Source organism: Arvicanthis niloticus, chromosome 3 (assembly GCF_011762505.2).
Source record: "Arvicanthis niloticus isolate mArvNil1 chromosome 3, mArvNil1.pat.X, whole genome shotgun sequence".
Lineage (NCBI taxonomy): Eukaryota > Metazoa > Chordata > Mammalia > Rodentia > Muridae > Arvicanthis > Arvicanthis niloticus.
In genome coordinates this window covers 24,564,526-24,588,424 of record NC_047660.1, presented here as the reverse complement: position 1 = coordinate 24,588,424, position 23,899 = coordinate 24,564,526, and the positions used below count along the sequence as shown (strand labels likewise).

The following is a 23,899-nucleotide window of genomic DNA, read 5'->3' as shown; positions in this document are numbered from 1 at the left end:
CCACTGGGTAGAGGTGAAGAGTAGAGACATGGGGTCCTGGAACCTTGGTCTCTTGGGCATTACTCCCTGACTACTTTGAGTTTCCATCTGCACAGTTTAGCCTTTGTAACTGGTTCCTTTGGGTTTTTAACCACTTAGAATTTTGTTTTACTAGAACCAGAGGACTCCTAATTGATTACTTATCTAACTCATTTCTAGCTCATAGATCACAAAATGTAAATAAGGCTATGACTATACTGTTTACTCATTACCTTAGCACAGAAGTAGCATTTAGTAACTTATGCTGTGTTTGAATCATTTTAGACCATTACTTATGCTAGCAATACATAATGTTAAATAATAAGGCTTAAATATTGTACATTCATTGTCAATACTGTGAACACATTTGGAATTCATTTATAACATTGTTTTTGGGTGAGGCTGAATGCGTTACTTACCTTAAAAGGGTTTGATCATTCATTAAAAAAAGATAAAACAATTGAAGTGCATGAACAAATAACATGGAGAAAATAACATATGTGCTGGTGTATTTATTGGAAAAATATATGTATTTCCTGTTTTAAAATTCTTATTCTTTTATCAAATAACCTTTTGTTATTATCTAGAAGTAAAAATAAAAGGTTGCTGGATGCTGACTACCTGGTGTGAAAGTGTCTTAGAAAATACTTTAGTACTTTACATTGACGTCTGCTGCAGCACAAAGGATATGTGCATCTTTTGGTCCTATTCTTAGAAATTTCTCTATCCCAACAAAATTAAGTCTTCACTGGGACATTAGAATTTTTAGCTTGGGTCACTACAACAGTTAGTAGAGTACTTTCTGAAGCAGAGAGGCCTTATTTGTGAACCTTTTAAAATAATAAATAAATGAGGATTGGCTCATCATTTCCCTAATAATTTTCCATATTAAAAATGTAAGCAGCATGTACATGAGGAAAACTAGTACTTTATGCATGTTGTTACAATAGCATAGTCATTCTATTAAAATCTTTACTTTCAGCATTCCCAGTTATTCTAACTTAAACAATAGAGAGAAAGTAATTGGTTTACTTCTGTAGTATGAGCCTGAAGCTTTTGGATACTACAAAAATAAATAATAAAAGACCAAGAGAATAAAGCATATTTATCTTAAGAGAAATAACAATCAGAGCCACAGTATCTTAAAATGCAGCCCAACTGATTTATATTTGTAACATAATTCGGGAACAATAATAATAATAACACACAGGGAAACTTAAATTACTACAAAAATCACTTAGCCCACAAAGATTTTTATGACATTTTAATGTAAGTCTAACTGGCATAAATAGATAAAGACTGATGACAAATATATTAGTAATGGTCATATGTGTACCTTCCATTTTTATTAAGAAAACTGTATTTTTTACTAGTCATAAATTCTCTGAGGTCATTCACTTTGACCAAGAAAAAAAATGAAATTTTTCATTCTCTTATGAGTGTTGTCAGGTAAGTAATACCATAATATATTTTCAAATAATGATTAAAGTATTTATAGATTGTTAAAGGATATTGTAATTTCAAGTTACTAATGGTATTATTCTGATGTTACAGTTGAAAGAAAACCATGGAATCTAGAGTTGCAGATCCACACTCTTACAGATATGGGAATTATATATTTTGTTGCATCAACATGTCTGCTCTATGTTATTCAGCACAAGGCTTTGTAAAATAAGAATCATGGGAATATAAGAAGATAAAGGAAAAAGGTACAAATAACAGCTTCATAAACTGAGAAATGTACATAAATAAATCATGTGTATGTGGGCAGTTTGCTTAGCTGGCAAGAAACAAAATATGGAAAATCTGCTTGTTAAACAATAACTACAGAGTGTGCTTTTATGATGTTTTCACCACAGTAATTCATATTAGAGATAGAAGCGGTTGCATGTTAAATAAAATCATTGAGCAATGCTCCCTGAGCATTGCAAAGAGCTGACTTATGTTGTTTTTAGATGCCTCCCATTAGAAAGTAAATATTCCTTCAAAGTAATGCATCTCAGAAACTGTAATAAAGACAAACGGTAAATAAAGTCACAAGGCGATTTCAGACATTTTTATTAGGAGATTGTTGAAAAGAAAAAGAAAATTAAATACAATAACAGTAAACGTGGTTCTCACATTGAAACCAGGCTCAAAGAACTAGGCTACCGTAGAAAACTTTCCAATTCTTGCATTATGATGTAAAAACAGATTTTTGTACAGATTTTGTACAACAAAATTCGTAATAACCTTTTATCATTTTTAGAAAACTTTAAATATATAGATAAAAATAGACAATTTTCATAGGTCCTACATGAAGATGAGTATGTTCTGTTCCAAGGGCTTGCATAGAGCGCAATATGGTTATAATATAGAACAGCTAGACGTTAATATTTGTAAGATTACAAAAGCATAGGGACCATAAAATGGGCACAATTTTACTTGCTTACACCAAAACACAAATTTCTAAACAAACCTGTTTAACTAAAAAGAAGGAAAAATTAAGTTACAAACTTACAATAACATTTTGTGAATTGCAATATTTACAACTGGTTAATAGTCTCTTAACATATAGTGGACAGCTTTTGTCTTCAATCCTAAAATTTCCTTTTATGCTGAACCAAACACTAAAGCATTCTCAGAGGTCTTTCACAGACGTCTTTTAAAACTATATACCCCATTTGACAGGTAACTCTATGCCAGGAGCAGAGCAATGGCCAACTCTCCTACCCATGTAAGATGTAGTCTTTAAAAAAAAAAAAAAAGATGTCTGTTATAAAAAATGCACGATTCCAAACCTTTCCACAAATTCATCCAATTTTAAGAATATTAATCATTTAAAGACTGTATGAAGGGAAAACCAAACAAAAATACATATAATTAGGAATAGAATCTCTTTTTGCTCAAACAACAAAACGTGAGCATGGAAGAATTATGCTCAGCCGACTGTTTCTACAAAGCAGTAACTAACAATATTTTAAATTAAAATATTACTCCCCTTTAATGCAAGCTAAAAGAACTGTACATAGAACCCTTTGTTGTATTAAAAAATGAAATTAACCAGTTAATAGCAAGTTACAACCAAGAATTAGTTATGTTTCAGAACTGCAAGGAAGACCTAAAAATTACAGGAGCTCAGTGATACAGTCTCCATAATAGGAAATGTTTTTTTTTTTTAACCAAATAATAATTGCCCAATCAGAACTACCTTTAAACACTGATGCTAACGTCTTTAGATTTATTATTTTGTTTTTTATGGTAATAAAATATTATAATCACAAAACTTTAAAATGATGAAAAAAATCATAAAGTGTAGAGCAACTGCACGGATTCATGAAAGCCTTTTGTAGGGTTACTCCCAATGTGTATAAACAAAAGTAACTTCAGCATGTGATAAGCATTGTTTGCAGCTTTACTTCCAGTTATACGCACAAATATGAAAACACATACTGTAACTTTCAAAAAGACAGTGAAAATAACACGTAGCCCTCCCCCCCTTCCCTCTGAACGGGGTGGGAAGCACAGCACAGTTAAACTTCATCACTCGGGGCTACATGGTATTGGACCAATACACCAAGGGCTTGTTAAATTTTGTTTTTCAGCAACATTAACATAATATGACATTAACATATAAAAATATCTCTGGTGTTTTGATTTACTCGTCAGCCACAATTTATCCTCTGTGAAGTTTGGGGCGCTCACTAGGGATCAATATACAAATAAAAATGGCTGACACAGAGTTCTGATGTCACCAGATGCATAAGAGCTCATTCATTAATACTGTGACTCCAGACAAATATTTACATGCCTGCATGCGTTAAAACCAGAAAGACATCTTTCTGACCAACAGGGTGACAAAACATATTTTCTAAAATTTTCATTTCCTAAACGCTAGTATACTACTGCATACATAATACCTTCCTGTGAGTTTTATGTTTATATACTGTACATGTGACCAACAATTTGAATAAGAAGCAACATTATTATTTTTAATCCTATATACCACTACCAGTTTGGAATGAAAACATGTTATATTTTTTATATATATATATTTATATATATATTTTATCTTTAAGAAAAACAGACCATCAGTGAAACCGTTTGGCTTATATTCAATGCTTCTTTTTCAGATATGCAAAATGTAATTTCATTGAGTTGTTAACATCCATTTGTTGGTCTTTCAGAAAGTATATGAAAAAGGTCTTCAGGACAAAACCTGTAATTATAGAGTTTAAAATTGTATGTAACAGAATACTCTCACTTCTTTCATCCCCCCCCCAAAGAATCCTTTATGCCCCTTAAAAGTTCATCCCATATATTCTTGCTGGTTTCTGTGGGACACAATTCTGTAAGTCTGGGTGAACACCGCTACAAAGTCTGTTGATGTGCTCAGTTACAGAACTGTCGGAAGAGGGAAAAAAAATGGTTCACTCCATTAAGAAGAAAAAGAAAACAAACCAAAGCTCAGTCTTCCTCAGACCTGTCTTTAACTCTGTACACAAGTGTCCAGCAGCACAGGTGAGTTATTAACTGTAAGAAGTTTGATATGTGTACATGTATAAACATTCGCAGTCTCCGGTATGAACCACAGGTGAAAAAAAACTCAATGCAGGAAACTTTTCTGCTTTTGTGGAATACTTAAATGATAAAGAGCATTAACACATAAAATTGAAGAAGTTCTTTTATACGAAATTTGTTTTTATTTCCTGAACTTTCCAACGATGAATGTCTGCCTCCAGACTTCTGTAGTAGATGACGGGTTTCTTCAACAGGAAATATTCAGTACATGACAGTAGTTTTCAAATACAGTCTTCCATCTAAAACAAATGATAAAAGTAATTAATGGCACAACATTTGAGGGGGAAAATGTGGATATAGGAAACATGAAAATTGATATTAAGTTGTGCTTTTTAAATTTTATTTCCACTTGCTTAGGATGTAACAGTTTTCATATATTCTCAAAATCAATTTCATAATTATATGAGTTCGTAGGATCAAGGATACAAAAATTTTAGTTCTCATAAATATATTTGCTGCAATGATATCAGTTTCAAACCACTCAGAAAATAGATAAGAGTATGTGTGTGTGCATTACTGATATGCAAAGTTAGTGACTTTCTGTTGAATGACAATTATTTCCACCAAGCTTGCAGAACCAAATTTTCTGAGGATGCATTCAGGTGTATCTCCATCATGAAATCTGGAGGCTCTGCTCACTCTCTAGCAATGTTGTTAAATATGCTGTGTGATGTAACTATTGTGCACATGTGTTACTATTTTGATGAAAGCCACCGATGTTATTTTAGCCATCAATAAAGTTGTTGCTTTTTTAAATACTGAATAAATACAAGTTAAGATATAAAGACATTACTGAAGATTAAAACATAATGCTGTGAGAAATGAAATATAGTGAAATCTTGAACATATTGTATAAACTATTTGAATGAAACAGAAAATGCAAAATATAAACAAAACATAAACAAAATATAAGTGCATTTTTTAGCTATCTTACACTCTACCCTGTCCCTTCTGTGGGACAAATTTCAGATGACTGTAGAATATGGTAGGATTTCAAGTTTCCACAGCTGTAAGAGAGGGTAGAATGATTGAAATAAATCTTTGCAAACGTTGAAAAATAAAATGTCAGGGTAAATGTTTGCAAAGAGTCTGGTGGTTTCTAAATTCAATCTAGAAGGAAATAGAAACAACCTAGAATACAATGCTAGAGAAGTATGTATGCATCTCACTTAAGACCTGATACACAATCCACAGCAGGTATAGATAATAATTAGTATAAAATTTCCTTTAGTTTTAATTAATAATTAGTACAAAACTATGAAGTAAAGCATTTTTTACTTCATAGCAATAACGATTTGGCCAAATTCTATATTACTGTATGGTTTACATCAGCGTAATTTGCAGAAATAGAATATTACTTCCATGGTAGCATGAAACTTGATGAACCTGCCCGTCCCAGTCTATAGTACATCAAGCTATTTTGTCTAGACTAACACAGCCTACTTTTTTCTACTTTTCCTGGAAAGTTAGTACTCTCTCCATTCAATTTACCCTTCTTGTTTTTCCGATTTAAATTTTGTAAATTTAAAGTTGTCTGGCTTTTGTTTGCCAGACCATGTACCCTAAAAAATTGCTCTAAACCACCAAAGTGTTAATTATAATGGAAAAAAGAAAACAGCCACATATCTGTTCCTGCCAATTCTAGAAACTGATTGATTATCACAGTGCTTGTCTTAGATGTTTTGATGTAGCAAATGCTAAGCTTCTTAAAACATTTGTTTATTACATGAATGTGTGTGTTCATGCATGTGGGTTTGTGTGTGTATTCTACCATTTACATGTGTACATGGTGGGGTCCTCAGTGGGCAACTTGCAGCAGGAGTCAGTCTTCTTCCATCATGTGTGTTAAGGGAAATGAATTTAGATCCTCAGCTAAGCAACCTTATACACAGAATCATCTAACCAGCCCAAATGTTGAACTTTTGAAGGAGCAATTAATAGTGTAAAAAATAATCAAGACACTACAAAGCTTAAATTTAATCATTTAGATAAAATACTACTGAATGTAAAACACAACTCCAATATTAACTGTTTTCTTTGCATGCCTTTGCATGTGTAGCATCTGTAAGTAAATATCCTATATATATGGATGCATCACAGAGGCCAGAAGAGAGCATGAGATCTCTTGGATTTGGAGTTATAGAAGGTTACAAACTGTCTGACTGAGGTGCTAAGAACCAAGCTTATATCCTATGGAAGAACAGGAAATACTTTTAATCACTGTGTAAACTCTCCAGTCGTAGGGTAGGTTTTGTACACCATGCTTCATTCATAACCCTTGGCTAGATAAACTCCTGCAAGTATCCCACCACCATTATGTACATTGTGTTCATGTATTTTTGTGTATTGTAGCCACAGAGAAACATCTATTCTTGATGCTGAGTAAATTCTACCCAAAGTATTGCAAGATATAAAATTCAGAAGAATAAGAGCTTTAATCTCAAAGACATCAGCAATAGTGATTATTATCAGTAATAATAATAATAATAATAATAATAATAATAATAATAATAATCAGCTAACATTTTCCAATGCACACATTGTGCGAAAGACACATTAGAGGTTGTTTAGTCTTAAGTGTGGAGACATATTGAACAGTAAGGTAGCAAAAAGGGTTAGAATGTGCAGACCTAACACTAAGGATATTTGAAAAAGCCATGTGGAAATTTACTGTTTCATAAACTTCACACACATGCACACACACACACACACACATGCACACACATACACATTAAAATAGAAGAGAAGGATCTTCTGTTTTCCTACATGAGAGATAAAGTACCTCTCTGAATTCAGAACTTGACAAATTAAATTCCCAGTACCAGATGTGTAAACTTCCTCCTTGTTTACTGGTCAAGGTTGTCCTGGAGATCCCCTAAACAATACAAGCTATTGCCATTGTTATTGGTTGCCTACCATATTGTCATGGTAAGACTCTATTGCTTCAGATACTACACATTTTACTGACTCAAGACATCAAAATTAAGTCAGTACTGATCAGGATTCTCTCTTTCTTAGATTTATTTATTTATTTATTCTCTAATTGGATTTAAGGCCAGGACGGCAGGACAGGAGGGGAAGGTATGCCTTATCATGTAAATCTGGCCAAGAACTCATGGCTTGTAGGCCTCAAGGATGGACTTACTTCTGTTATTTTGCTAAATGGACATAGCATCAAATTGTCCTCCTAGTTCAAATCTCTAAACCCATAGAATAGTGATGCTCTTGGATTTGATCAAAGTTACTGGTTACAATGGACAGTGTTTAGCACCAAAACTCACAGCTGGTGAAACTTCAGAGAATATGTACCTATGAAGCTCAGCCCAAAAATGGGACATTTTTTTTTTTACCCATTCCCACAAGATTCACAGACCATTCTGGAAGATTAAGCAGGTGAGACTGGAGAATTGGTGTCTTCTGAATATGATAGCACCACTCAGCTTATGAACGTAAAGCAGCTGGGGTTCTCTGCTCAAGATCTATGTTAGATTCTGCACAGCATGAAGTGTGCCAAGTACCAGAAGCCCCTCACCCTACTGAGAGTTGATGGCTTCTGGGGAAAGAAGATTTATTTTTGTTAAAGGTTTCCTGGTAAGTATAGTATGCTCTAGTGCATAACCCCACACCCATGAGAACATATATGGGTAGCACAAATAAGACTCAGGTTATTAAAATATCTGGAAGAAGAAATGGATTTCAGAGCAGGGGACCCGGATTTAGGATGACGTGAATATGATAAAAATACATTGAATGGATAAAATAAACTTCTAAAAGAATTGATAAAAATATTATTGTCTACACTTTCTTGTAACTAAAAATACAGATTTTTTTTTTATTTTTATTTTTTTACCCAGATAAGGATTGGAATTCATGAGGAATCTTAGTGTCTCACATGTTATCACAGAACAAATGGAAACACAGTGGTCTGATAACAATAGGATACAGATTCTGTGTCCACTCCTTTATGCATCTTTCCCTTAACTAAATACAGGAAGAAATTCAGAGTCTCTGACTTCTGCTCCATGCTCATAGCTCATCCATTTTGCTCTGCTCTCTGGTCCAGGCCTTCCCTTTATTCCAAGTAGCCTGTAATCAAAACTGGAGCCCTGATTTTCCTGTGACAGAATGATTATTTGCTTTTGTATGGGAGGTTGATATGACAGGAAAATCACCAGGCTAAACTTTGTGCATGGGAGTACTTAATTAAAAAGTCTGTTCTAATTAAAAGCATTTGGGAGTAGGGGTTGAGTGAAACTATTTAAATTACAAATTCCTGATAGTTTCAAAGTTCGTTGTGATTTGATAGTTGCAGCCATAATTTGGTATACAAGAAAAGTACCTTGATCACTGAAGAGTTTATCACAGGTGTGTAGTTTTGTATGCTGCTTATTATTATGCAGATTTAAATCTACACATAACAAAATGAGGAAATATTTTAAATATCTTCAGTAAATGAACTTGATTAAGGTCTTGCTTTAGTTTTTTCTTCTGAAAATCCAACTCAGGGCCTTGAAATGGTAGGTGAATGTTCTAACAATCTAACACAGAATCTAGTATGACCTCAGAGTTTAATTCTAATGTTAAAAATCATAAAACCAGACAGTATTAAATTTATGGATTGTGGTGGTGTGAATATGCTTGCCCCAGCGAAGGACACAATTAAGAGATATGTCCTTATTGGAGTAGGTATGTCCTTGTTGGAGGTAGTATGTCGTTGTGGAGGTAGTCTTGAGACCCTCCTCCTAGAGTCCTAGAAGTTGGTTTTCTCCTGTTTATTTTGGGGGCAGGATCTCCTCTAGCCCAGTTGTCTCAAACTTATTTGTAATTGAAGATGATCACAAATTTGTAATGCACCCGATGTCTTTCTTAGTAATGACTTTACAGGCATGTGTCACCATGCCCCTGTATGTTTACATGATGTTAAGGCTCAAACCCAGGACTTTGTCCAGGTCGTTACCAAGGTCCTTTCTCAAGGTGACCTGGCAATCACTTCATTCAAGGGGTTCTACTTCTCCAAAATGACTCAAGTCTGGAAATTGATTTGCACTGGACGAGATACCCTTCCTCTTGATTCTATACAATGCAGCCTTTCTATTTTATGCCTAGAAACACCATGATTGATTAGCTAGTAAGAAGGTCCATACGAGTCACGCCATTATAAAATCCACTTCCCCTATTCTCACCATTATGGGTTAGGTCATTATGAACATTGTTTTGTCTACAATGCCTATTATAAAAATATGATCACCTTGCCTCTGGTAATTCAATGCTGGCACCCGGCCCCTGCTACCTTGGGACCCAGTCAAACCCATTGCATTTAATTTATCCATTTGAGCAGCAGCCTCTCCAAACCTAAGGTCTGGCACAAGGAAAAGGTTGACAACAAAACTCTCCAAATGGGCTGGTGTCCCTTTCACCATTTTGTATCTTACAAATTTCACAAAGAACATGTCCTCTGTGCCTCCCCATTGTGGAGAATTAAGTTTTACAATGTACCCACTCTAGCATTGCAATTTCCCTGAGTCTTAAGATCTTCTCATCAACACTTAGCCAAGTAATATCAGGCATCTTCTACTCCTTGTCAGTAGGCCATCTTTGATAAACATTTCAGCCAACCATTCAAACAAACTTCTGAAAATTTTTCTTGACTGTGCAAGCTTACATATTAAACCCAGAATATCCACTCAGAGGTAAATTAAGCCTGATCCAGTTTTGTGTTCCTTCCACCATTGAGTGTGAATCCCAGACACTGGAACAAGAAGCTATAACACTGAAGTTGCCTTGGAGACCCCAAGATATTAGAGATGTCAGAGCCAAATTAATACCTGCTGAGAAAGCTAACAGGGAGTGGAATTAGTTCAAGAGAAAGAAGTTTGTTGTAGTAAACAAAGATGAAAGGTAATATATATTTTGTGATGTTGCAGGTATGTAATCTGCATTTTGATTTTGATTTTATAGGAGATTACAGTTAAATGATTTAATGAACATAAGATGGTTCTTTGAAATTTAGACTTTTAACATTTTTGGAACTGTTATATACTATGGGATTTTTGAAGTTGGACTAAATGTAGTTTGCATTATGAAATGGCTAAGTGTGGCCCCCATAGACTCATGAGTTTGATCAAATCAATCAGGGCCATGCAGTGGAATGTCATGGTTTGAATATGCTTGGCCCAGGGCGAGGGGCTATTTGGAGGTGTGGTCTTGTTGGAGTAGGTGTGTCACTGTGGGCATGGGATTTAAGACCCTCATCCTAGCTGCTTGGAAGTCAGTCTTCTCCTAGTGGCCTTCAGATGAAGATGTAGAACTCTCAGCTCCTCCTGTACCATGCTTGCCTGGATGTTGCCATGTGTCCCACCTTGATTGAACCTCTGAGAGTGTAAGCCAGCCCCAATTAAATATTGTCCTTATAATAGTTGCCTTGTTCATGGTGTCTCTTCACAGTAACGAAACCCTAATGAAGACATGGATTTTGTATAATATTAATTTTTATGAATAAGATATGAGCAAAAGGGGATCTGTTACAAAATTTCTACCTTTGTTTTTTGCTTGAAAAAAATAAGTTTAATTTTGGTATGTATTATTATTTAAAGTTATTTATAATGTCTAATTAAAACTGCCATTTCTATTTTACATGTAAAATCCTCACTATTTAATAAAAATGTTTTATAAATCTAGTGAGGTAACATTCTATTAAACACATAGTTTAACATAATCTCATAACAGAAGATAACATGTAAATGACAAAAATTTCAAATTGCTTTATCAAGTCAAGAGAATGTCATTTGCCTTTGGGTGAATATTAGTACAAGAAGAGAATTGTGAAAAAGTATCACAAAACAGAGGACAGGATGTTTTAGCTTTAAATAGAAATTCCCGACAAACATCTACAAAATGTTTACCCACCTACCTTCTGCATAAAGGCATTAAAAACTGTATATTTTATGAGGAAGTAGCTTTATTAAAATTGCCACCTGTGTATTCAAAACCATCAGACACATGTAATCTGACAATGATTGCAGCTTTCTCTAAACAGTTGTATGCACACATGCTTTACTATCTAGGAGTAGAAGAAAATATTAACATAGAAGAAAGCAAACATATAAAATCATATATCTGGAAAGTTTAATATTTGCCTAAAGAATAAGAGGTTAATATAAAATATGTTAGCCTGAACCTTGTCTCAACATAATGTCTTAATCATTTGAAGCAAAGGAAATCAAAACAAGCGATGAAAACAAATGTTAATGATTCATGTGATATTTGATAAGACAACGAAAGGAAGTCAAAATAAAAGCAAACAAACAGGAACAGATGGGAAGGATCTCTGTCAAGTCATAACCTCTCTTCTAAAACCCCCAAAGGAAGAGGCTAATTAAAGAAAATATTGTTTCTTGCTTTTTTATAATTTTATATTTAGAGTAAGAACATTCTGCTATTGCTAAAGCAAAGAAGCAGAGACACAAAGTCTACATTGAACATGAGAAATATTTTAAGAGAGACCCATGTTCAGCACAAGCCAGTTTATAGGAGGATCCTGAGTAAACATAATTTCTTCTCATGAAATGCAGATGATAGCAACAGAGCAAGTGATTCCCAGATGTTTGAATACTAATATATCTGAGGTTATGTTCCAATATAATTAAAAAGTAAAGACTGAATAATGTTGTAACCATTTTTTAAAATTTTAATTAAAGCTCATATCTGAGGAATCAGAAGCCCATAGAACTTGATCACATTTGAGCAGAACATATCATAAGTCTTGTTTGTATGCTTTTCACAAGACCAAGTGGTACTCTAGCCAACAGGTATAGTCTAAAGCCCAAAGTTAGAACATTATGTTTCTGTAATTTCAATAAACCAGTAGAAGAAGTAGGTAACATATTATTTGATAGATTAATATGGTTCATAGTGTACACCCAGTTGAAATCAAAATAAATTAAATTTATTGCTAAGCCAGCATGAAAATAGTGTATTCTATTATTTATTATTTAGGAAGTTTGGGGCATTAAAGCCAAGATCTTGGACAATTTATCTATTGTTCATCTTTCACATGAAAAAGCCCTTCCAACACCTTTTACCATGGAGCTAACCTCAGAATCTCACATGTAGCTCTTGAATCTCAAGCATAAGAATGAAAATTAGCATTGAGGAAAGTATTCAAATACTTTTTAGAAAGAAAATGCATAAGAGGGTGCACAGGCTAGTTTACAGAAGGCCATTAAAAGCTGTAGTTCATAGGCTGATGAGAAAATACCTTTAGACACACAGTGAACAAGAAATTGTCATTTCTATAAAGAGACTCTAGATAAGCATTCATAGCAAACAGATATCCAAACAAACATTGACAGCTTGATCCTCTCAAGTGGGTGGAACTAGACCTAGGAAGATCTAGTGTCGACATCATTTCTATATGGAAAACTAAACAAACACATCAGCAACAAAATCTGAACTGGAGAATTTGTACAGAAGGTATTTTAATGGAGATGGTTATACTCAGAGAATCTGCAATTATTTTCTCAGCTTCAGCCAGGGATAACATACCTTCCCCAAATGATCAAGCCAAGTCCTGGTATGACAGTTCCATCTACAACTGATCTTGTCTTAGAGAGGAAGCTCACTCTCAGGCATTTTGACACTCTCTTTGGGCTAATAGGAATTTATTTCCAAAGGAAAGATAATTCTAGCTTACTAAACATTAAAAGTATTTTACAAAATAGAGAATACTCTTTCTCTGTAGTTCTATGTAATTATAGTTGCCCTAAAACCATATTACCATGGTGATGATGATGATGATGATGATGATGATGATTTTACAATCTGTTTGCATGTACTGGAGTTAATATGTCATTCTACATTTGATATTTTACTATTTAACAGAAGTTCTGTGAGAAGTGTCATAGCATCAATGAGTAACCTGTGCGCACATATACCATGTTTCCAGTCCATATACATAATTCCATTAGAATTTAAGTAATTTTATAACCACTATCACAGGATTTGAACAATTTTTACTATCAAACATCTTGACTGCATCAACTAATTCAGTGCTTAAAATTATTGAAATTCTGATTGAAAACTCATTAGAGCAGATAAAATTCATTAAGATATTGTGTATTCCTATTACATCAGGTATTGCCTAACACCTAACATGTTTTCAATAAAAATATATATGAAAGCAAACTTTATATCACATAAAATAAAAGAAGAACAACATTGTATGCTTTTGGAAGTAACACACTGGAAGAACAAAATTTCACACTGGTCACTTGCTGGCTATGAGATAAAAATTTGAATCTAATGATGAAGAAGCATCAAATTCAAAATAAGTAACATTCTAGTAAAAGAAGAGACCATGTTATTCATAACTGCTCATTTTCATATTTTAAAGCTAAGAGGCTATTCAAGATTTAAAAACCTGAAGAGAAATAACAACTTATATTAAAGAAGTTATCCTTGTTTAGATTCCTCAATGTAAAAATGAAATGCAATAAAGAACATCATTGAGTCAGATGCCAAAAGGATAGTTCAGGTGGCAGACAAAATAAGAGTGTTGTGTTAATATAATGTTCACAACCTGATCAATAGATAGCACTTGAACGTGAACATCCTATTGAAAGAAATTCTCCTTAAAACCAGGATGGACAAGTTTTGTAAGCAAAGCCCTATCAATATATCTTACTCTCAAATGGCTTAATGTTATCAGATTGAGAAAAATGATAGAACACAGATATTCAAAATATTAACCATGCACAAACCTTGGCAGTTTATACATGTCCGTATTTATGAAGTTTTAATCTTCCTTTGCAAGTTTGCATTTATAATAGAAGTTTTCTACTTTAATTTTAATTGATACAGAAAACATTGTTAAGAAACATACATATACTACACAATGTTTTTATTGAATAATCTTTTAAATAGGTTAAACACATGTATAGTATAAAATTTTTACTATTTATTTATGTTCAAAATTGAATGTCAAGACTATATTGCTTCCACATAAAATTATAGTATATAATCTGATACATACAATATTAAATATTAATTAGTAACTAGATAAAAATATGATTTTACCACCATATACATTGTTTCACTGATTATGTGGAACGTATCTCCATGTTAAACATTTTATCTGCTTAGCGATAACGTTTTAGAAATCCCATTCAAATATTATATAGAAAACCAATGGTTAGTGATTCTGTTAATAGAGTTATTTAAAGAAACTTGGTTGACTTATGCTAGAGTCTTCTCTATTGTTTCATCACCCCGTGATGGTAAACTTATAACTGTGAAGCTTATGAAGTCTGCTTAGCTCTAGGACTGGTTCCATACTTGGAACTACATGTGCTATTGTGTATTTGTTGCTAAAAATCTCTGATTTACTATGTTTGAAACAAATATTTGAATACTTTTAAACATTTATTACAAACAGACCAAAAAAGAAAAAAGAAAAAAAAAAAGAAACAGAGCTATTTAAGTTTTGTTCTTCTATAAATAAAGAAAAGGCACAGTGCTGATAGGTCAGCTCTGATAAAGTGTGTGTTTGTGAACATTCTAATTAAGCATTCATTAGTCAGAAACTAGAACCCATCAGGATGGTTAATGTACCAGCAAGTCAGAATGTAGCATTATTCACTTAGGTTACCTTCTCTTGATTGGAGGTGAGACCTCCCACCTCTAGCAAAGCAAAACAGAACGAAATTTCTTATTACCGTCTTTCTTTCTTTCATTCCTTTTCCAGAAAAAAAAAAAGACATGAAGATGGGAGAGAATTATCATTTTGGGGCCCATCTGAAGCAGAGTGATGAACAGACAATGCTTAGTTAAAGCAAAGCATATAAGGAATGTGCTTGCTTGTTTTCTAAAATAAGATAGCTCAGAGCAGGAAAGCAGAGACTTTTCAAATCCAGTCTTTTCATCCTCTCAGAACTGTGAAAGACAGGCCAATTCCTGTGAATGCATTGTGTTTTCTGAACACATTCATGTGTTATTTCTGGGTGGGGGCATAACCAAAGGTGGTAATTAGAAGGGCAGCTCCCGTCAGAGCCTTGTGATTTTCTCGTACTTGTAAGAAAGAAACAAATCATTTTAAATGTTTAGCATTTTCTATTTCCTATACATGTCTAATTTGGTAATTTTTATAAAGGTTATATTTATTTAAGGAGGTAATTGTGAGCGAATGCAGTTCCAAGCCTCCAAAGGTTTCTTAACCTATTTACATAGGGCTCAACTGACATGCTGGTCTAGGACTGAGCTTGAAGCGTGACAAGCAACCTCTAACGGAGGATTTCTCAAATACATAGAATTTTGGCAAAAGTGCCATTCCTGTGGGGAGCAGCTTCTCTTCATATCCTGCCTAATGTAAGCATTAAGCATTGTTTAGACAGTATGTGGGGGAGAGCAATCACATCCTACCAATGCACTATTAAATAAGGTGGTCCTTTCTGCACTCAACTTTAGAATTTATGAAGAGGTTCAGTTCAGAGATGTGAAGTTATAATAGACAGTTTGCGAGCAAACAGGCAAGAAAAAAATCTGTTGATATAAATGATATATACATATATATGAAGCACACTCTAGAATCAATAGAGGGTTTGAACTGAATGCAAAGTATAGAAAGTAAACTTCATGACTTAAAATTTACAAGTCAAGGACGATATTAATAGCAGTAACTGACAGGGACATCTGGTACAGTGTTAGATATGTTTCTGAGTCCATTAAATGTTCAACTCCATCATCATCATGTAACTTTATATTTTATTTTCTGTACAGCTTTGTTATTGGCATCCTATACAGTAGAGAGCAGTGCCCTGGTCTCTTACTTCAAACTGTTATGTGATCACGTCTCCTAAAGAGTAGGTAGTGCTTATTTGCTTATTTGTATTGATGAGAATATAGGAAAAGTGATTGGAGGTCACTTTCTAGACCTGGTCTATAAAGACGATGACATCCTCATGGCTCATGTACAGAGTGCCTCTAGGTATTTTCACTTTTGTAAAACTGATGAAACTAGGTTGTCATTTAGTAAATTTCCCTGTAGATTAATCATGGGAAAATGGATTGATAAAATATCTAGCTAATGGCTATCAAAGAACAGAGGCCCACACCTCTAGAGCTCTGTGGCTGTGAAACACACCTACCGTACATTCTCAGCATTGCAGTGGAGCCTCCACATAGGCTGCAGAGGATGGAGTATATTCTAACACTTTTCTGCAGTTTCAGAAAGACTGAAAGGTAGATTAGCATTCCACAGTTGTTGCACACAGAAACCACTAGTGTGCCAAGTCTTTAAGCTACAGAGCTTTTAGAAAGTTTGTTGCAGCTAATTAGTCCTCTCTTACACAAAAAAAACAACAACAACTGATCATCAGTGTTCTATGAGAAAAAATAACTCTTCCCATGAATCATAGTGTTGACAGTATATCTGAGTTTACTTTGCTCAAGAACACAGAAGGGAATGAAAGCTCACCAACCCAAACTCCATGTTGTGATTTCCATGAGAAGATAGCATGATTAAATTTCATGCTTCACAAAAGAGGTTGGTTATCACAAACAAAACTAAATTAAAAATTCTAAGGGTTGATAGTATCAAATTATTCTCAATCAAAAAAGTTTATATTTATACTTTCTAAAGATTTTTTTACCGTACACACATACATGCATAGGCTTATATATACACATATAAACATGCCATTTGTTTATTGAGTAAAATTAACTTTACTTGTATTATCATAGGGTGATTTGATAGCTTCAGAATAAAAGTACGTTTTATGTAGTATTATCTTATGATGATGGTATTTTGTTATTTCTTGGAATAAAAACAAAAACCAGAAAAACAAAAAACCAAATCAGAAAACAATAACAACAAAAAACCCACCCCCCAAAAAAACCCAACAGTTTAATTACCAGACTGAAGCTTTCTCAAGATGGTAGCAAGTATATCAGAACACTTTTCACTGTAACAAATTATCTATCTGTCCTAGAATGTTGCATAGTATCCTTTTATAACATTTATTTTTACATTTTTCTGTGTACAATTGGGTCCTGAGAAAAATAAGTGAGTCCCCACTAAATGAAAATATTTTTTGTTATTAAGTGGTTTATAGCCATGAGTGAATCTAAATTCACAATGTTTATTTAAAATCTAAACTTACCTCAAGAGACAATGTTGACATCAATTAAGTGTATGCACACTACAAGTGCTAGTGAATAATGAATAATCAAGAAAAAAAAAAGCAGAAAAGATGTCCTAAAACATTTAAAGGACACTAGATTGAATAAGAAACAGAACAAACTATTAACTGTCTCTCAAAAGGCTGAATTCAGGGAAGACAGCTAGGATTGAGTCTGGTGAAATCTGATGTCTTGCAATTTTAAAATGTTTATCATAGTGTGTTTTATCTAATGGAATAGACTACATGTTTTACAAATAAATCATGAAAATATAAACAAACTGGCTATAAATAATAACAAATGTAAGACACTAAATGCTTCCTAGAGTGGAGAGCAATGAGAAAAAGTACAAATGTGCTATCACAGAAATATGCATTGCTAATGGATAGTTCGGCATTTTATAAATTGTGTCTGTCTCTAGGAATGAAGAAATTCAGGAAACATCAGAGCACTTCAGACTTTTAATCTAAGTAAGTTCCAGTTTGTTTTCAGCACTTATAAATTACCACTAGATTGCCAAATATTTTTATAGTCTTAAGCAATAGAGAAGTTCACAATGAAACATTCAAAGCTTCTGATAATAAATGTGCACATATTTATTAAGAAGATAAATGCTGATATATGTTTACTTCATGCCCACTCTGAAATTTTGCCCTGGGTCACAGTAGCATAGGCCCCATATCCATTAAAATTTACAACCTGTGGTTGTGGTTACTGTTGGTACTGCTGCATTTTCCCATCACTACTAATTGTGATATGCATGAAATTAACTCATGTCACTTAGCTGATCCTTACATCTTGAATGAATGTGAAGGAAGAGGAGGACTGTGAACTGAAGAAAGCCATTGCCATTGTGCGAAAACTTCTCTAAAATGAATTTTTCTTTCCTGTCATAGACATTCTATTACAATCTTTCAGAGATCATTTACAATTGTAACACAGACTTGTACCAAGATATTTAATAAAAATCAACATTTTACGTTAAAAATCTTCAATAACAAACCTCTATTTTAATGAGACAGACCTATTTCTCCATTTCAGTAAAATATCTGTATAGTTATCAAAATATTAAGATGCATCTTTTTGATAAATCTTGTCCTACTTTCAATCTTTTCCTGAAATCTGTTATTGCTTTGCAGAGATTTCATAATTTTATCATGCACTGCTTACTGTTTACAGGTCTAGTTTTTACTTTACGTTTTTTTTTTTTTTAACTAGTTCAGGGTTCATTTGAAAACTTACAATGTGACACAGCCCTAAATTGACCTTCCTTGAGTCTTTTACTCATTGCCTCATGCACTAAGAAGTCTAAACACAGTATAACACTGCTTCTTTTGGTGAAATGTACGATTTGTTTTGGTAATTCAGAACACTGTTGTGGGAGTGTTATTTCTCTTACTAAGTTTAAAGAACGAGTATAATTTTTACTTTCCTTTCATCAAAATAAAAATGCATTACTCTGTTCAAATATCACAAAGAATATCTATGCATCAGATGGAAAAGCTTGCAATAAGAATAAATTATTGCTACTTTTGTTTATGACTCTATTCAATGCATTTGGATTACTTGAAAGGATGGATATTCCAAGATATTGCCATATAAACAATATCATGAAAAATACATGTCTCTTAATGCAAGAGTTGAATTGACAGTTTGTTATCGCTCAAGTGTGCAGAATCAACACTTGCAAAATAAATAAGTCGAATATGAATTATCTAACATGACTGTATTTTTATCATCTAATATTCTACTTTTATATATATAAACTAACAGTATAAAATTACTGGTCTTGCCTTTAATACCTCCACATTCATGGGCAAAATTTATTCTACCCTTCTTAAAGTGCCTTGACAAAATATTTTGTACTATGTTTTCAAAATGGTTGAATCGTTTGTTACAAACAAGGATGGTGTGAAATGTTGAAAAATGTATGACTTCTTTAGTGAGTTAAATAGTACTCTAAGATTGCCTTGCTACATGGCCTTCTCTTTGATGCAATGATGGTTTAAGGAATCACTTAAAATCATCTAGATTTGGCAGAAAGAACATGTTTTCAAGGAAAAGGTCCTAGCTTCAATGATGCCAAAAATTCTGCTTGTTCACTAGACCACACAATCGGACTTCAGCTCTATACTATTGCAAGGTGCTTACTGGAAATCTCAGTCTGCAGATTATTGTTATATCGCTTTATCCCGACAAAGCTCATGCACTAAGTGACTTATACCTCTTTCCTAAGCTTCAAAGGGCAAACCACTAAACACTGCTTTTGATTTTCATGTCCTATGCCCTATGAGTTTCCAATTAAATCAAAAATGTGTATTCCCTGTTTGTTCATACTTTATGTTGAATTGATTAGAGTTTTCATTTCTTTATCTTTACTCTCCTATATAGTATTGCTGAGGATTTAACATACTGTTTTGGGTTTAAGAAAAAAAAAAGGAGACTAGAATTTTCTTTTTTTAATAAACATTTTAGAAACCATCCAATACCACTCTTAGAAGCAATCATGTACTAGATAGTTTTCATGTCTACTTGACTTAAGTTAGATTCATCTAAGAGCAGAAGACCTTAATGGAGAAAATGCCCCCATAAGCTCTGGCCATTGTTGCTTGTATCAGTTTTCACCTCATGGCTCTGGGTTCTATAAGAAAGCAGGGTAGGCAAACCATAAGGAGTAAGCCAGTAAGTAGCACTTCTCCACGACCCTTGTAGCAGCTCTACATCCCTGCCCTATTGAAGTTCCTGTTACAACTTCTTTGGATGATGGTCAATGATATGGAAGTATAAACAAAACAAATAATTTTCTCCCCATCTTTCTTTGGTTCATGCTGTTTCATCATAGCAATAGTAACCCTGATGAGAACACAGGATAATATTCATCTATGTAGTCTTCTAAAAAAATCTTACAAATTATATTGGTAACACATCTTGTTTCTCAGAAATAGACTTACAGTTCTCATGTGACTTCCAATCACATTTGCAAAATGACTCACCTCGTTTGTGTTCTGAATGGAAAAAAAAATCTATTCAGAAGCATGGTTCATAGAATTCATTCTTTAAGAAGAAAATTCTACAACAGCACATCTTTCAAACAGCCACAAGTTCTAAATTTTAAGTTTTCTGTATAAATTTTAGTTTTTAGATATTGCTGACAATTGTACACAAGAGAGTTCTTACAATCAAGAAAGCTGAAAATGAGTTCTATTGGAAAAATCAAAATATGAATATATATATATATATATATATATATACTTTATATAGTATACTAGCCTTTAAATATAGATCTAATTTATAATACAGGCATATTTTGATAATTTAAAGTTATCCATGTTTCATATGATAAAATCTAATAACACATATTTTGTACATTTATTTAAATATTACTTCATTTTCATGGCACTCCTAAAAATATTTTGAGATTTACAGCTGAATCAATAAACTTGAACTAGTATCAATTTTATTAGAATTATTAATGTTTCTATATATTAGAAAAATACTCTCTACTCATGGGATTTTTTTTTAGACTCTAAATGTTAGATGTATATAAATTTTATGAAGTAAATCGGACTTAACAAAGAATTAGTGATGTTTGCCTAAGTTCTTTATGTGAGTTATGGTTTGCTTTTATTGGAACATTTTACTGTAATTAAAATTTTAAGCACAAACTATGAAAATTAAAGAAGACATAATAAGATAAATATGATACTTTTCTGAGCAGGAATTTTTAAATGCTTTGTTCTCCTAAAGACTTCAGGATGACTCTAGGAGTAGTACAATGTGGGACCATGTTGAGAAGGAACAAGTTCATCTGCTTTTATCCATTCTTCATAGCTGTAGTGTTTACAGTAGCTCTAGGAATGCAGGTCACATGACAAACATGTTGCCAAGAGATGTGAGAACACTGTCTCTCTGTTCTCATTATGTTCTAAGAGCTATAATTCATAATATTTAGAGCTTTCATTTACAAGATGGTTTTGAAATTTACATATAACTGGCTTAATCATCTGGATACATATAGATTTCTAGGTAGCAGTAGTACAGAGTGAGCAAACTACATTATAAAATAAAATTAAACTTAAATTCTAAAATACTTATTGAATAATGAAGAACAATGAAAAGCTAAACCAATTATGAGCAAATGATCCTGGCTCACAATGATATATATGGAATTCTACAACTCAGCAAAGGTAAACTGAAGTAGCATGATTTTGTTGAAATAACAATAACAAAAGAGTAAAAGGTAAAGAGACACACGGTATGTGGAACCGACAAGAGTGTCCACACATAAACTGAAGCGTATCAATAGATGTTTCAGAAAAGGTAAAAGAAATGTAAGCAGAATAGTTTTCCACAACCCATGGTGTTCAAAAAGCTTCATTTCAAGAACTAAATTGGGGCTTTATCTCATTTGTCATTCAAAATACACCTTTAAAATCTATGGAAGATTTAAAGAGAAAACCAGATACCTCAAAACAGTAACAACAAAATCAGAAAAGTAACTAGAAATCTAAACATGAACCAAGTCTTTCTCAATTGAACCTCAAAGGGACAGGCAAGAAAACATAAATAGACAAACCGGATGACATCAGAGCAAAAGCTTCTGCGATGCAAGGGAAGTTTGTGAGAATATATTAACGATGCATACATTGGTGCAGACGTTCACATCCAAAAATACTTGGGAGATCAAACAGTTTAATGGTGAGAAAATAAAGAGCAGCAGCAGCAACAACGACAAATAAAACAATTTTTAAAATGGGCAAATATAAGCACACACCTTTAATTCCAACACTCCAGAACCAAAGTAGGCAGATTTTGATGACTTTGAGACCAGTCAAATCTACTTAGAGAATTCAAGGCTAGCCAAGGTACATAATATGTAGCCTTTCCCTAAGATCTGTACATTAAAACTTAGTAGTTTAGTTTTACCAGGGATCGGGGTGAGAGAAACCTCTAGAAAGTCCCAGAGACCTGAGATGGGGAGAGAATACCAGGACTCAATGTAGGTGATCTGAGGTAAAACGCCCAACATCTGGTATATTGAACCTAAAGAGACCACCTCCAGTAGCCAGACAGAACTCCCTATTTTATGATGGAGACACCAAATGACCTACAAAGCTTTCGACCCCAAACTGCCACAAAAGAAACATGGGAACACTAATGGAGCAGAGAATGAAGGAGTGGCTGACCAGTGACAGTGATCCATCGCAAAGGGCAGTCACCAATTCCTGACACTATTATTTATGCTATGTTGTGCTTATAGACAGGAATCTGCATGGCTGTCCTCTGGGAGGCTCTACCAGTAGCTGACTGAGACAGACTCAGATACTCACACCAAACATTGCATGGAGATCAAGGACCCCTATGGAAGAGTTAGTGGAAGGATTGAAGGAACTGAAGAGGGTGGCTTCCATGTAGGAAGCTCAACAAGGTCAACTATCCTGGACCTCTGGGAACTTCCAGAGACTGGGCCACAAAGCAAAAGCATACAAAGGCTGATTAGAAGCCCCCAGTACATGTGTAGTAGAGGGCTCCTTTTTCTGGTCTCAGTGAAAGAGGATGTGCCTAATTCTGTAGAGACTTGATGCCCAAGGGAAGGGTGAATGCTGGAGAGAGAGGTACCCTCTCAGAAGCAAAGGGTAGGGGTATGGGGGAAAGAACTGTTCAGGGGGAATGGGAAGGGGGCAACATTTGGGATAAATAAATAAATAAAAATAATGAATACAGTAAATAAAGTAAAATAAAATATGAGTATTTTCTATGATATGTTGATATGAGTGGTTTTTTTTTTTTTTTTTTTGCTTTGATGGGACTTTACATTAGTGCAGCTATAATGAAAAAAGGTTTACCAAGGTTCCTTGTAAAACTAAAGGCAGTTATAATAAGACCCAACAATGACACCTGGGAGTATTAGTGCAAACGGTCTGAAATCGGTTAATCAAATGATATCTGTGCACCTATATTCATTGTAGCATCATTCACAATCATCAAATTCAAGAGATGTATCCATCAAGAGATGAATTAATACAGAAAAAATTATGGGTCTATGCTTAAATATGTTGTACTGGCTGGTTTTGTGTGTCCACTTGACACAAGCTGGAGTTATCACAGAGAAAGGAGCCTCCCTTGAGAAAATGCTTCCATGAGATCC

General features: G+C 33.7%; 1 protein-coding gene across 2 annotated transcripts in view; it reads right to left on the bottom strand.

The window, feature by feature from the left end:
- Positions 1-2,059: 2,059 nt before the first annotated feature.
- Positions 2,060-23,899, bottom strand: part of Dach1 (dachshund family transcription factor 1) — a 369,934-nt gene continuing 348,094 nt past the window's right edge. For both annotated transcript variants that reach the window (XM_034498483.2, XM_076930669.1), the window contains one exon: positions 2,060-4,817. In XM_034498483.2, coding sequence (XP_034354374.1) covers positions 4,780-4,817 — 38 coding nt within the window. In that variant the 3' untranslated portion in view covers positions 2,060-4,779. The remainder of the gene's footprint in view (positions 4,818-23,899) is intronic.